We start from the raw sequence: 16,295 nt of genomic DNA on the forward strand, positions 1-16,295 counted from the left end.
TCTTTTCTCTACCAAATCAAGAATGTTGGATTTTTAAAAGTTTTTTCTGTATGCCGTGTAGTTATAGAGCAGCATTTCTACCCACTTTGTGTGTGTTCTAAATAGAAACTTGTGAGACAGATGTTGTCATCCCCATTTTGCCAATAAGGCATAGAGAAAGAAACTCATCTGAAGTCACATTGCTATATTATGGGGCAGCCTGGATGGGGAGGGAGCCAGGATGAGAATGGATAGATGTACATGTATGGCTGAGCCCCTTTGCTGTCCGCCTGAAACTATCACAGCATTGTTAATTGGCTATATGCCAATATAAAATAAAAGTTAAAAATAAATAAATAAATAAATATTTAAAAAGAAATCAGTCGCATTGCTAATAAAGGCCAGAACCTTGGTCTTTGATCCATGTCCTCAAGTCATTCCTTCAAGAAAACTTTTTTCCACATTACCTTCCTTCGAATGGGACACTTCAGTGGTCCAGGAGAGTCTTTCTGTTTCCCCAAATAGCAAATAGTTTGATCCTGTCGAAATATTTTTCCCCTCGGAAACTTGAATGTTGTGTTGCCACCTTCCGATAATAGAAATCCAAGTTCATTAATTTCTTGTGTAAGGTAACACAGTGGTGATGCTGGTGGGGGGGAACATGAAATGGAGGAACAATCAAATAATTCAAAAGTATGACTGTTCTGCCACAAACGTGGGACCTTCACTTAGCCTGTTTCTTCTTCTGTACACATGTGACTAGCAAACCGCCTCAAAAGGAGAGCCTGTGAATCCAAATGAAACGCCAGCACCTTGCCTCACAGTCATCACAGTCTCCCTTCCCATTTTCAAACTGAGCTCCCTTTGGTTCAGACTGAGCTCTTCTATCTGACTACCCACTCCTTCCTTAGATGCACTGTTTGTACTGAATTTACTTACTTATCTCTCTTAAACATACCTTCTACCTTGCCACCTTCACTGTTTAAAAATCTTCTGGTCTCACCACAAAGCACATGGAATCTTAATTCCCTCACCAGGGATCAAACCCACTTCCCCTGCATTAGAAGTGTGAAGTCTCAGCCACCGGACTGCCAGGGAAGTCCCTCCACCGTCGTATTTTTGTGCACGCGGTCCAGTTTCTCTGAAAAGCCCTCTTGTCATCAGTGTCCCTTTATACATACTCTCAGAGAAGTTCTGTTCATCTTTCCAGGTTTAGATCAAATACCACTCCTCCTTGTAGCCTTTTTGGATACTCACCCGTTCTGCCGTGATTTTCCAACCAGGAGATTTACTACTAATAATTTTAGTATATTCATCTAATACAACAAGGACTGGTAAACCTACTCTGTGGTTTGTTTGGGAAGCCACGTGTTACTCTGTGAAAGAATCACAGGACACTAGCTAAATATTGACAACTGGCTATCCCATCCCCTTCCAGCATATGGATTTGGATTTGTAATTCCCTCTAGATAAGATTTTGCCATCCCTCCTAATTTTATTAATCCATTCTAAACTGACAGATGTTGCAGCGAGCCTTGAGCTCTTGGGGATTCTTATTTCATTTCTGATTAAAAGATGAGTTTCCTTCTTAAACCCAAGGGTCTAAGTATACAGTGCCCTTCTCTCCTAAACAGCTTATTTGAATGTCAGAAGTAACCTTGTTATTCTCTCTCAGATACTGAAAAGGCTCTCTAGTGGCTGAGCCACTTCTAAAAGGTTTCTTTCTAGCAGGCAGGTGGATGGTATGGATTAGCAGTAGTACCTGATCCTTTGTAGTTGCTTAGTTAGTAGTTCTTTACCACTAAGGGTAAAGAACCTGTCTGCCAGTGCAGGAGACATAAGGGACACAGGTTCGATCCCTGGGTCAGGAAGATACCCCAGAGAAGGGAATGTCTACCCACTCCAGTATTCTTGCCTAGAGAATCCCATGAACAGAGGAGCCTGGCAGGCTATGGTTCTTGGAGCCGCACAGAATCAGACACGACTGAAGCGACTTTACTTTTTATTTACTTTGGAAAAGGCCGAGGGCAGTAAGCAGAACTTCAGGACTAATCTGTGTTGATCTCTCTTCTTCTTGAGGGCATGTAGAATTTGAGAACACTAAAATTCAGCCAGATAATAACCCAGAGTTACGGTTGATGTTCCAGTATGCTTTGTGCTTTGTTCTGATGGGAGTCCAGCTGACTTTAAGAGCACAGCAATTGTCAGTTCCTGTCCATGGGGACTGAGGACCTCAGTTCATCTGTTCAACTCTGGAGAAGCCAAGGGTGGCCTAACTTGTGGTCCTTTCTTAGGTTCCTGGCTACTGTGTGAACTGCTACTCCAGAAGGCAAGTTGGTCAGAGTAAGAATTTTAATGAAGCCATTTACGTTTCTCCCCATGGGAGCTGGTTCTCTTGTTTATTTCCCTTTCATCAGCCTACCAGCAAGAAGAAGCTCATGTTCTTTCCCAGGGCACCAGCCCTGGGGTGGGCAGCTGTCCATTACTGGCCTGGGACAATCATATTGGAGATCTCCCTGACACCAGACACTTGCTATCACTTCTGCTCTCACATTGGCTGATCCTCCACGTGCTCTTAGGGGCACTTGAGGTCATCTTTTTCCTTAGGAGGTGTCATTCAGTGGCATCTTTAGTGTAGATCACTGTGAATTTGCTGTCTATCACTTCGGATTGGCAATAGGTAATATTTACTGAACTGCATGACTTAAGCACTGGGCAGCTTGCTTAACCTTGAACGTCATGAGTCCTCCCAGCCTTTAAGAAAGGTGTCGTTACACCCATTTTGCAGACAGGTATTGGAGACGTTAAGGCACTCAGCCGAGTTAGTAAGTGCTGAAGCCAAGACGTAACTTCAAAGCCCTGTTTTTCCACTCTGTTTACAAAAAGCTCAAAATAAAAGGCCCCTGAAACTCTGAAATCACTGTAGCGTCTCACCATGACCAGTAGTTCCCAGGACCTTAAGGCGGTGATCAGACTGAATGTGTAGAGGCACTGGCCAACTGACCAACAGTGGATGCCCACCATTTTCTAAGAAAATCCAGAGAAGCCCAAGTACATTAGACACATTCGAATTGAAAAGCTGAAGTGAAAAATTCATTTTAAGGTCGTCCGTGTGTACTGACACGAGGTCTGTGGAAAATGAGGGAGCCAACATCATGTTTCTGAAATATGCAATTGTACAATGGGAACGTGTTATAAAACGCCCTGCCACTGTTGTCTGCCTTGGGATTTAGAGTCAGAGACATGAAGGCTGACAACTGTCTTCCTGTTGTAGGTCAGAGCTTCAAGGAACTCTGTAATCTTCCCACCAGCTTTCCTCTCTCCTGGAACTCACGGGTAAAATTAGATGCTGGCTGGACTTCAGTAGCTGAGTTTGAAAGCTTTCAGAGGCCCCAGTCAGACAACTTCAGCAGATTGCTTTCTCACAGGACCATTCTGAGAGATGCTTTGCACAGACTAACATAGTTTGGTAAACTGATGAGCGTCTGACAATTCTGCCGTAAGACACCATTAATAACAATGCCCACAGGAGCAGGGGGAAGAAAATTATCTTTGTGTGGTTAATCTCCTTGGAAACAGGATAAGGCTTTCTCTTTCTCTTATCATGTGGTGCATTTGCCTCTTGATTTTGCTTTACTATATGTATACTGTTAAAGTTTAAAAACAACAACAACCAAAAAAAAAACCCTCTACTTGAGGATTTAGATACTCTCAAGTTAGATTCTTTGAGTATACACATTCTAATTGACTCTAGGAGGTGAACATGGTGAACAGGGTGTGGGGGGAAATCAGAGAATGAGAGCACCCCCAAACCAGCATCACACACATTTATCTAATTGGACACATTTTTTGCCTGGAAGTGATATCAGGAGACTGAGGTGCCCCCGATCAGAATATAAAGAGCCAGAGGCTAAAACCAGACTGAAAAGGGCCAACCCATTAGGGAAGTACCTCCCTGGGGAGTGGGTGGATAGGGGAAGGAGGTTAGATGGCAGTTATTAAACCCGGAATCAAAAATATGTTCAGAGAGGCTACTGCATGGGAAAAAATCCTCCTTCCTGGACTCAGCTGGGCAGGAGACAGTGAAGGAGAAGGAGTCCTGCTTATTCTCTGCTGCAGGATGCTACCCCCTGACCCTTTATAAGTCAGCCTTGCTTGATTACTCCTTTTAATTCAAGACTCAAAACAGCTTGTAAAGTTTTTTTTGTTTTTTTTTTTATCATTCCTTTCCAGATTGTGTGGGCTACACTGTAGCATGCGTTTTCCTTTGTCCACATCTGTTTTCCAACCTCATTACTCTTCTGTTATTACATTCATTAAAAGAGAGAGAGCACGCTGTTTATTTCTGTTTATTTCTTTTCTGCCTGTTTTCCCCCCAGTTTCAAAAGCTAGCATGGTAAAAATCATGCAGTGTTTGATGTGATCGTCTCCACAGTTTCTGGAATACGAACTGATGGTGGCTTATGCAGGAATTGGTTGAACCTTATTTTGTAAATAAGCTATACCCAAGCCAAGGCTCACAATTCATGTAAGGCTATTTCACTGTAGGCTGTGGTTGTCGAGGCTTGTCATGTCTTTGTTAGAATGTTACATCATATGCTCTGAGGCACATGGTAGTCACATGACTCTCTTGGCTAATGTGCCTCCTTTAATTTGTATACAGGTACTTATACGAATGGAAGCTGGGAGGGACAGCTTTAGAATTTATGGTGGTTTTACTCAGTGAAGAGAGAGCAAAGAGAAATGAGACAAGGATGCCCATTAATACCGTTTCTCTTCAGCATTATTTGGAAGTACTAGCCAATGCAATAAAGTAAGCACAGCATCAAGAAATGTGAGATTTGGAAGGAAAGAGAGATAACTGACCTTATTTGCAGATGATATGATTTGCTACATAGATAATCCAGGAGAATCAGCAAACTATTAGAACTAATAGAAGAGTTCAGCAAGGATGCTGGATACAGAAATTGCTGGTGTTGCTACAGGCCAACAATAACTAATTAAAGAAATGACCCTTTTTACAAATGCTAAGAAGCACAAAGAAGCTAGGAATCATTCTTTTTTTTTTATTTTATTTTTAAACTTTTCAATATTGTATTGGTTTTGCCAAATATCGAAATGAATCTGCCACAGGTATACATGTGTTCCCCATCCTGAACCCTCCTCCCTCCTCCCTCCTCCCTCCCCATACCATCCCTCTGGGTTGTCCCAGTGCACCAGCCCCAAGCATCCAGTATCGTGCATCGAACCTGGACTGGCGACTCGTTTCATACATGATATTATACATGTTTCAATGTCATTCTCCCAAATCTTCCCACCCTCTCCCTCTCCCACAGAGTCCATAAGACTATTCTATACATCAGTGTCTCTTTTGCTGTCTCGTGCTAGGAATAATTCTTAGAAAACATATGTAGAATGTTTACAGAAAATCCGTAAAAGTAAATTGAAGGGATGAAGAATGTCCCTGGTGACCCAGTGGTTAAAACTTCACCTTTCAATGCAAGGGGAGTGGGTTCGATCCCTGGTCAGAGAGCCAAGATCCCACATGCCTCAAGGTCATAAAAACCAAAGCATAAAACAGAAGCACCATTGTAAGAAATTCTGTAAAGACTTTAAAAATGGTCCACATCAAAAAAATCTTAAAAAAATTGAAGAGATGAAAGACCTAGATAAACGGATACATGTTCATGGATAAGAAGACTCAGAATATTAAAGGTGTTTATTATCAAATTAATTGAGAAATGAAATTTTAACCAAAATTATAATAGATTTTAAGTCAGTCAAATGATCAAGAAACCAATGGTACACACCAAAGGGTTTGCTGAAGAGAGGCAATAATGGGCTTATTTACAAAAGTCCAGACAGAGCTATAGGAACAGCCAGTGGTAATTGTGACCCCTGGCAACAAAGCCAATGAGGGAAGATACCCTGACCTGTTTTCCCTCTTGGTCTTCCTTCTCCTGTCATTGACTCTCAGTGGCTGAGTCCAGGATGAAGGGACCCAGTTGATGCTGTTTTTCTGGAGGACAGCCTCATGGAGATGGAGCAATGTGAAAAGTAGAAAGGGAATCTGAAGAAACAATCAGAATATCCAGCACAGATTTCTTTCCATAAAAATTTTCAAGGTGATCTTGAACTTCATGTGGAAAACCAAAGGGTTGAAATTCTGAAAGAACAATTTTGGAGACCAACAGTTCTATTATGATTTTCATTAGATTCTCAATTTCTGTCCTACCAGATATTAAAATATATTTATAAACTGTAATAATTAAGGCAGAATGGTATCGTTAGAGACAGAGTAGAACGGAATCCACATGTGTGTAGCAACTTAAAATATGATAGAGATACCATACAAATCAGTGCTGTAAGATGGACTATTTATTGGTCAATAAATTATGCCAGGAAAAACGGTATAGGAAAAATTTAGTACGTCATGTTTGGATAGCACAAGTTAAAAACTCTGATCACAAGTGTTGCCAAGGATGTTGAAACTCGTACACTGATACTGGAAGTATGAATTGATATAATCATTTTAGAAGGTGATAATTAGACTACATAATATATAGTAAAATTGCATAGATTCTAGAATCAGACTACTTCCCTATCACTGTAAATAGAGATAATAACAGAATCCTTATAAGGTTATCATGAAAATTAAACGACTTAATATATATAAACCACTTAGAATAATGTTTGGCACAAAATAAGCACTGTTTAAGTATCAGTTATTATCATTACCATTTCTCAGATCCTGCTGTTCCATTCCTAGGTATGTAGTCCAAGGAAAGTTCTGACTTACGTAAAAGAAGACTCACATAATAATGTTCATTGCAGATGAGCAAAAGAATGGATTTTTAAAGAAATCATGGTATGTTCATTATATGGAGTAAAAATGAATGAATTGGAGCAACATAGATAAGTCTGAAAAAAGCATGTTGCGGAGGGACTTCCCTGGTGGTCCAGTGGTTAAGACTCTGTGTTTCCAATGCAGGGGGCATGGGTTTGATCCCTGTTGGGGAAAAAATATCCCGCATGCGCATGCCACACGGTTAGACCAAAAACACGTTGAGGAAAAAAACAGATTGTAAGAGTAGTGTGACACTGGGCTAGAAGGAAACATGGGATTGGAATAAAATACACAGAGATTTCATCTGTATCCATAATAGTTTATATCTTTAAAAACATTTTTAAAACTCTGAATCAAAAAGGAAGAGAAGGCTATATGGTACGTTATTGTCAGGTTTTAAAAATACAAAAGGGCCAGTGCAAAATCCCATGGACAGAGGACCCTGACAGGCTACAGTCCATGGGATCGCAAAGAGTCAGACACAACTGAAGCAACTTAGCAGAGAGAGAGCACGGTAGAATATGGGAGAAAGAAATCACCTTGTAGAGGGATCTAGTCTTTAGAGGCAGACAGCCCAGGGTTCCATTCCACTTTTTTTTTTTAATTAGCTGTCTAACCTCATAGTGCTACTTAACATTTGTTATCTCACTAGGGTATTTTGAGGACTAAATGAGATACTGCATATAACATAGCATAGGACCTGATACATAATATTCAATAATCTATTCTTTTCCCTCTTGTACAAGGAAGAAAAATGTCCAATCAATATTTTCCTTGGAAAATACTCTAGACCAAATTTCTGCTTCCGTGGGCCTGGTTTCTATAATCTTTTCTTGGCTTCAGTTCATGTTGACTTTAAGTAAGGATTGCCAAGACATACCCAAACTTAGTGAAACAAGCTCATTTGATAAAGAAATGAACTTCAGGATCTCATTGCATAAAATCATCATTCTTTTTTTTTGTCTTCCATCAAGTGTTCTATTTCCAGTGTTTGGGTATGCACTGCCGTCTTGGGCTTTGTGTAAAAAAGGGCAAATGACTATGTTCCTTCCCTTTATCCTAAAAAAATATTTAACTATATTTTTGTAATAAGCACATGTGAACTTACACCTTCTCTTGCTAACTGAACTGGAGAATAGTTATTCCCTCCCACCCCATAAAAGATAAGTGTCTTTTTCTTGTGAAAACCAGTATAGATACTAAACTGTTTCCCTTCCTCATCTCTAATGAATTGCTGTTTGACTATTGTTTTTATAAAGATATGAAATTTGTACGAAAGTCCATGTAGTCAGGGTCAGCTTCTACATGGGGGAAATTTGTCCTTACTGTCATTAAAATGTCTCTGGTTAGACAGACCCTTTTTGACCATTAATAAGCAATTTGATGTTTTTCATATGACCATTTCTGTAACAACCAAGATAGCAAATTAGGGATTATGGTTTGGAGTTAGATCTCATTTTTACTCTAGCATTTGAGTTGTTTAATATGAAATTCAGTGCTAAAAATAGAAGCAGTACAATAGGCAGAGGAGACAGATGGCTTTAAAGAGAGAGAGAGACAAACAGAAAGAAACAGACCTTAGCCCTTTGGGTGGACAAAGAAAATGACTGGTGTGCGAATTTTTAAAGGCGATCTTTCTCGCAGGCTTCTCACAGGAAAACCTGCTGTGAGCAAGGCCATTTAAGGAACGATTTAGGAAAGGAGAATTAGTTTCCAAAGGAAAGTGTGAGAAGCACCTTGAGCTTGAATGATTTAACAACTAAACTAAGACCTGTATCTGAGAAGCTCTATCTAAGGTTGGAGAGATGAAACAAGAGGCCTAGGAAAATTTCCCTGTCCGGTGTCCCCAGGGTTTACTAACGTGACCTTGCATGTAGATGCAGCTTTCTGAAACGGACATACTTAGGAAATCTTCTAAAAGATCTAATTGCTACAACAAGTATGACTCATAATCCTTTGCACCTTCTGTTGTTGTGGAGTCCATCCCATGCCGTGTTAGAAATTTTCTGTCATCTAAGCCTATTTAGTCTATTTTCTCCCACTTTGTAAACACCCTTTTTTCCATAGTTGCAAATGTCTCCACCATTATTTGTTTCAATTTGTAAATTGCAGAAAGTCTAGAATAAACAGCGTCCTCACACACGCACATCCTCCATCGCCGGAGATTAACTCTCTCCGGCCAGAGATGCATTCAAATGGGGACATTCCCTATTTTCTTTATAAAGCCAGAATTCCAAAAGTAAGGTTCTTTTCTTCTTGTCTCCTGTCTACTAGGATAGGAAAGTTAGTTTTTAAATTTCCGTTGTGGTTGGTAACTTCAAAGAGAATAAGTAGTGATGCCAAGGCTTTTATTTCTTTGGAAGCTTAAACGAGAGATTGACCAGTCCCTGAAAAACATTAAGGGCCCTGACCGACAGCTACCATAGTAGAAATTATCTTAGCCGTTGGTGGGTGAGTGAGTGAGCGAGTGAGCGAATAAATGAGTGAATGCCATGTTGCCAAAACGTATTATCTTTGGCAGGTAGCCTGGGCTGCCCACAGGCTTACAGTCTGATTCTGAATTCAGAGAGGAAGGAGGCAGGCAGGTGAAACACGGAATTTTCCAGAGCAGAGCCAGGAAGGGAGGACTGCTTGCCCTGAAACATGACCACGGGGGTTAAAGACTGCTCCCTTTGCTTCGGTCTCCTCCGTGTCCACAGACCTGTCCGATAGAGTTCTGTGTGTGCTCATAGCTCACTGAAAACCCGGCACCCCCAGCCCCCCCAAAGAACCAGGTCACATCTCTCTTGAATATTTAATATCCTGTCCTACATTTTGTGCCTGGAGAGTAACTGCTGTGACTCACTGGTAGATGTCACTCAGGCCGAAGTCACTCACCAAAGAGTCACTATCTCCAGCCGTCTAGGACCTTGTACACCTTTATTTTTTTTCCATCCCTGCCTCTTCTGCATTTATTCATTCATTCATTCAATACTTTTATTAACTAAAGGGTCTCTTGACCACTCAGTTGAATGAGCCATGAACTCTGTCGTCAAGGTGTATCCTCATTCCTCCTGGGAGGACAGAATTGTACAGTAGCGTCTGTCTGTCCCTCTCCTTTTCTATCACCACCACCACATTGTAAAGTTTTCTTTTGCTTTCCCTTTACCTGATTTAGATGCTTTGTGTGTGTGTGGTTTAAAAAGTATGTAAAATACAGTTTTCCATTTTAACCATTAAAAAAATGTTTTACCCTGTTTTCTTCCAGTTTTATTGAGATATAATTAACATACGGCATGTATAAGTTTAAGATGTACAGCCCGATCATCTGACTTACACACATCATGAAATATTCCCACAATAAGTTTAGTAAATATCCATCATCTCACATTGATACAAAATAAAAGAAAAAGAAAATTTCTTTTTTTCTTGTGATGAGAACTCTTAGGATTTACTGTCTTAACAACTTTCATATTTAACATACAGCGGCGTTAATTATGTTTATCGTGGGGTACATTATATCCCTAGTATTTATCTTATAACTGGAAGTTTACACCTTTTGACCACCTCCATCCAATTTCTGCCCCCTCCAATTCAGCTATTTTTAAGTGTATAGTACAATAGTGTTGACTTTATGCATATTGTTGTACGACAGTTCTAGAAATTTTTCATCTTGCAAAACCGTAACTCTTTACTCGTTGAACAGCAGCGCCCCATTTCCCCCTTACTCCCAGCCCCTGGTAATCACATTCTGCAGTTTCTCAGTTTGACTATTTTACACATCTCGTGTAAGTGAAATCATGCAGTATTTATCCTTTAAGTTTTTTAAATTTATTTTTTAACAGATACCTTTTAGAGCAGTTTTGTTGTTCAATCTCTAAGTCCAACTCTTTGTGATCCCATGGCCTGTAGCGCCCCAGGCTCCTCTGTCCTCCACCGTCTCCCGGAGTTTTCTCCAATTCATGTCCATTGAGTCAGTGTTGCTTGTCTAACCATCTCATTCTCTGCTGCCCACTTCTTTTTTTGCCTTCAGTCTTTGCCAGCATCAGGGTGTTTTCCAATGAGTCTACTCTTCGAATCCAAGTCAGCCAAAGTATTGGAGCTTCAGCTTCAGCATCAGTCCTTCCAATGAATATTCAGGGTTGATTTCCTTTAGAATGGACTGATTTGATCTTGCAGACCAAAGGACTCTCAAGAGTCTTCTCCAACACCACAGTTCAAAAGCATCAATTCTTTGGTGCTCAGCCTTCTTTATGATCCAACTCTTAGGTCTGTATATGACTACTGGAAAACCCACAGCTTTGACTGTATGGACTTTTATTGGCAAAGTGATGTCTCTGATTTTTAATACTGTATCTAAGTTTATCATAGCTTTACTTCCAAGGAGCAAGAGTCTTTTAAGTTCATGGCTACGGTCACCATCCACAGTGATTTTGGAGTGCAAGAAAATAAAATATGTCACCATTTTCCACTTTGTCCTCTTCTGTTTGCCATGAAGTGATGGGACCAGGCACCATGACCTTAGCTTTTTGAATGTTGAGTTTCAAGCCAGCTTTTTCACTCTCCTCTTTCACTTTCATCAAGAGGCTCTTTAGTTGCTCTTCATCTCCTGCCATCAGAATGGTATCATCTGTATATCTGAGGTTGTTGATATTTTTCCCGGCAATCTTGATTTCAGCTTGTGATTCATCCAGCCTGGCATTTCACATGATGTACTCTACATATAAGTTAAATAAGCAGGGTGACAATATACAGCCTTGACGTACTCCTTTCCCAATTTTGAACCAGTTTGTTGGTCCATGTCGGGTTCTAACTGTTGCTTCTTGACCCTCATACAGGTTTCTCAGGAGGCAGGTAAGATGGTCTAGTACTTCCATCTCTTTAAGAGTTTTCCACAGTTTGTTGTACCCACACAAAGGCTTTAGTGTAGCCAGTGAAGCAGAAGTAGATGTAATTCTCTTGCTTTTTCTATGATCCAGTGGTTGTTGGCAATTTGATCTCTGGTTCCTCTGCCTCTTTGAAACCCAGCTTGTACATCTGGAAGTTCTTGGTTCATGTATTGTTGAAGCCTGGCTTGAAAGATTTTTGAGCGTAAGCTTGCTAGCATGTGAAATGAGCACAAATTGTACAGTAGTTTGAGCATTCTTTGGCATTGCCCTTCTTTAGGCTTGGAATGCAAACTGTCCTTTTCAGTGCTGTGGCCACTGCTGAGTTTTCCAGATTTGTTGACACATTGAGTGCAGCACTTTAGCAGCAGCATCCTTTAGGATTTTAAAGAGCTCAACTGGAATTCTATCACCTCCATTGTTCATCATAATGCTTCCTCAGGCCTGTTTGACTTCACACTCCAGGATGTCCGGTTCTAGGTAAGTGACCACACCATCATGGTTATCTGGGTCATTAAGACCTTTCTTGTGTAGTTCTCTGCATTCTTGTCACCTCTTCTTAATCTCTTCTGCTTCTGTTAGGTCCTTATCATTTCTCTCCTTTATCGTGCCCATCCTCGCATGAAATGTTCCCTTGATATCTCCAGTTTTCTTGTAAGATCTCTCCTCTTTCCCATTCTGTTGTTTTCCTCTTTTTTTGCTTTGTTCATTTAAGAAGGCCTTACCTCTCATTGCTATTCCCTGGAACTCTGTATTCAGTTGGGTATATCTTTCCCTTTATCCCTTCCGTTTGCTTCTCTTCTTTCTTCAGCTGTTTGTAAAGCCTCCACGACCAACTTTGCCTTCTTGCATTTATTTTTTTGGGGAGTGGTTTCGGTCACTGCCCCTTATACAATGTTGTGAACCTGCATCGACAGTTCTTCAGACACTCTGTCTACAGGGTCTAGTCCCTTGAATCTATTCATCACTTCCACTGTGTAATCATAAGGGATATGATTTCAATCATACCTAATAGCCTAGTGGTTTTCCCTTTCTTCAATGGAAGCCTGTATTTTGCAATAACAAGCTCACGATCTCAGTCACAGTCAACTCCAGGTCTTGTTTTTGCTGACTGTATAGAAAGCTTCTCCATCTTTGGCTACAAAAAACATAATCAGTCTGATTTCAGTATTGACCATCTGGTGATGTCCACATGTAGAGTCATCTCTTGGGTTGTTAGAAAACGGTGTTTGCTATGACCAGGGTGTTCTCTTGACAAAACTGTGTTAGCCAGTTAGCTTTTGCCCTTCTTCATCTTATACTCCAAAGCCAAACTTGCCTGTTACTCCAGGTATCTCCTGACTTCTTACTTTTGCATTCCAGTCACCTGTGATGAAAAGAACATCTTTTTTTGGTGTTAGTTCTAGAAGATATTGTAGGTCTTCATAGAACCGGTCATCTTGAGCTTCTTCAGCATCAGTGGTTGGGGCACAGACTTGAAGTGCTTTGATATTGAATGGTTTGCCTTGGAAATTAACTGAGATCATTCTGTTGTTTTTGAGATTGCACCCAATCTCAAAAATTGTACTGCATTTCAAACACTTTTGTTGACTATGAGCACTACTTCATTTCTTCTAAGGGATTCTTGCCTACAGTACTAGATATAATGGTCATCTGAATTAAAATGGGTTGCCATTTCCTTCTCCAGTGGACCAAGTTTTGTCAGAACTTTTCACTATGGCCTGTCTGTCTTGGGTGGCCCTGCACAGCTTGGCTCACACTTCATTGAGTTACACAAGCCCCCGCACCATGACAAGGCTGTGATCCATGACGGGCTTTCTACACAAGGATAGCGAGCAAATCGAAAATGAAACTAAGAAGCAGTTCCATTTATAATAGCAACAAAAGATTAAAATATTTAGGAATAAATATAACAAAAGAAGTATAAACTTTATACTCTGAAAAATACAAAGTATTAAAAGAAATTACAGAAGACCTAAATAAATGGAAAGACATGTTATGTTATTGATTGGAAGACAATATCATTAAGATGACAGTACTCCCCAAATTGATCTGTGTATTCAACTAAGTCTGTATAAAAATCCCAACTGATTTTGCAGAAGTCAACAAGCTGGTCCTAAAATTCATGTATAAATTTGAGGAATGCAGAATAGTCAAAACAGTTTTGGGAAAAAAAAGAACAAAAGTTATAGGCATCAACTACCCAATTTCAGAATTTACTACTATGTTACAGTAATCAAGACAGTCTGCTGCTGCTGCTGCTGCTAAGTCGCTCCAGTCATGTCCGACTCTGTGCGACCCCAGAGACGGCAGCCCACCAGGCTGCCCCGTCCATGGATTCTCCAGGCAAGAACACTGGAGTGGGTTGCCATTTCCTTCTCCAGTGCATGAAAGTGAAAAGTGAAAGGGAAGTCGCTCAGTTGTGTCTGACCCTCAGCGACCCCATGGACTGCAGCCTACCAGGCTCCTCCATCCATGGGATTTTCCAGGCAAGAGTACTGGAGTGGGGTGCCATTGCCTTCTCTGAATCAAGACAGTCTAGTACTGGCATAAAGATAGACATATAGGTCAGTGGAATAGAATTGAGAGTCTAGAAATAGACCCTCATTTATGATCAATTTATTCTCAATAAGGGTACAAAGACAATTGGGGAAAGAATAGTCTTTTTCAACAAATGGTGAAACAGTTAAAAGCCCACATGCAAAAGAATGAAAATTGTACCCGTTCCTTATATTATATACAAAACTTAACTCTAAATGGATCAAAGATTTGACTATAAGAGCTAAGCTATGAAACTCCGAGAAGATGACATTGCTGTAAACCTTTGTGACCTTAGATTAGGCAATGGTTTGTTAGCTATGGTACCAAAAGCAGAAACACAAAGTAGATAAGCTGGATATAATCAAAATTAAAAACTTTTATGCTTCAAAGGACAGTATCACAAAATGAAAAGACAACCCATAGAATAGGAAAAAAAATTTGCAAATCATATACCTGAAAAGGAACTTTTATCTATACTATATAAATAAGTATTACAACTCAACAATAAACTTAAACAAGTGGGCAAGGATCTGAATAGACCCATCTCCAAAGAAGATATACTAACGGCTGATAATCATGTGGACAGATGCTCAACTTTATTAACCATCGGGAAACAGCACTCAAAGCCACAGTGAGATACCACTCTGCATGCACTAGCAGGGCTATAATCTCAAAGATGTTGATGAGGATGTAGAGAAATTGGAACTGCCTTTGGGAATGTAGGATGGTACTGCTGCTTTAGCAGACTCTCTGGCAGGTCCTCACATTTTTAAACGTAGAGTTCCCATATGATCCAGCAGTTTCACACCTAAGTAAAAGAGAATGAAATGAAAGATAATGAAGTGAAGTGAAAACCTGTACACCAATGTTCATGGTAACATTCATTTCAAGTAATAATAATCATTAATAGCCGAGAAATAGAAACAGCTATCAACTGATTAATGAATATACACAAAGGACTTGAAAGCAGGGATTCAAACAGATGCATTATTCACAGTAGCTGAAAGATGTAACAACCCAACCCTGAACAGATCAATGGATAAACATAACGTAGGATGTCCATACAATGGGACATTATTCAAGCATAAAAAGGAATGAAGCTCTTATCCCTCGCTGTGACACTGATGAACCTTGGAAACATTTGTGACTGAAAGAAGCCAGTCACAAAGGACCGCAGGTTGTTTCATTCCATTTATAGGAAATGTCCAAAATAGGCCAATCTAGAGAGACAGAAAGTAGATTAGTGGTTCCCTGGAACCGGGAGTTGCGAAGTTTAGAAGGCGATGGTTAAGAGCTACAGGATTTCTTTTGGAAATACTTAAACTTGTAAAATAAATGGTTACCCATTCTATGACTATACTAAAAGCTGCTGAATTGTACCCTTTAAAAGGGTGAAATGTATGATAGGTATATTACATCTCAATAAACCTGTTGTTTTTTTAAAAAGGTGCAACCCTAGAACTGGCCACTCTTCACAGAATAGCAGCTCTTGCTTATTTCTTCTCTTTTCCTCAATCAATGATTCCCTTTGTGGGCAGGTTTGTGAGCAGATGGAAAGTTCCATTCCATTCCTTATTGTTTGGATTCTTTTTGAATGACAGCTTTTGCCTAGCCTGTTGGGGCTAAAGGATTCTCTAGGCATTGTTTGTATTTTGCGGATTTTCCCTGCAGCCTTGAGGATATGTCTAACAAAAATGTGTGTCTAATGTTGATGTGAGCCCAATGTCTGTTCACTTGTCCCCATCACTGCCATTGGGATATGTTACAGTTGATCTTAATCCCTTGGAAGATACTGAGTTATTCAGTCCATCCTGGTATAGACCACAAACCATGTTTAAAATAGTGGGCCAAGCCATTGAGACTCCTTGATGAGGTGTCTCTGATCCCTCTACTTGAATTTTAAAAAAAACAGCCCTCCAGGTAACCACAAGCCATGTTGGGCTTGGCTGACTCAGACCAGCTGGATGTCTGAGGTGGTGTGAGTTTTGTTAAACCTCCTCTGAACTCAACTGTTTCTCCCTCTCCCAGTCTCTGTGTTAATTCTTTGTTTAGCTTAACTGCAG

General features: G+C 40.2%; 1 protein-coding gene across 36 annotated transcripts in view; it reads left to right on the forward strand.

Moving 5' to 3' along the window:
• The window catches only part of BCAS3 (BCAS3 microtubule associated cell migration factor), a 591,361-nt gene that overhangs the window by 465,571 nt on the left and 109,495 nt on the right, over positions 1 to 16,295 (forward strand). Inside the window, exon 24 of one of the 36 annotated variants that reach the window (XM_086360538.1) lies at positions 3,254 to 4,897. The exons of the other annotated variants lie outside the window; for them this stretch is intronic. Within the exon in view, the coding sequence (XP_086216664.1) occupies positions 3,254 to 3,444 (191 nt within the window). The 3' untranslated portion in view covers positions 3,445 to 4,897. Of the gene's footprint in view, positions 1 to 3,253; positions 4,898 to 16,295 lie in introns of those variants that run through there. 36 annotated transcript variants of the gene reach the window in all.

Source organism: Bos grunniens, chromosome 19, assembly GCF_055505025.1.
Source record: "Bos grunniens cultivar Pamir isolate PY7600 chromosome 19, Bosgru_T2T1.0, whole genome shotgun sequence".
Lineage (NCBI taxonomy): Eukaryota > Metazoa > Chordata > Mammalia > Artiodactyla > Bovidae > Bos > Bos grunniens.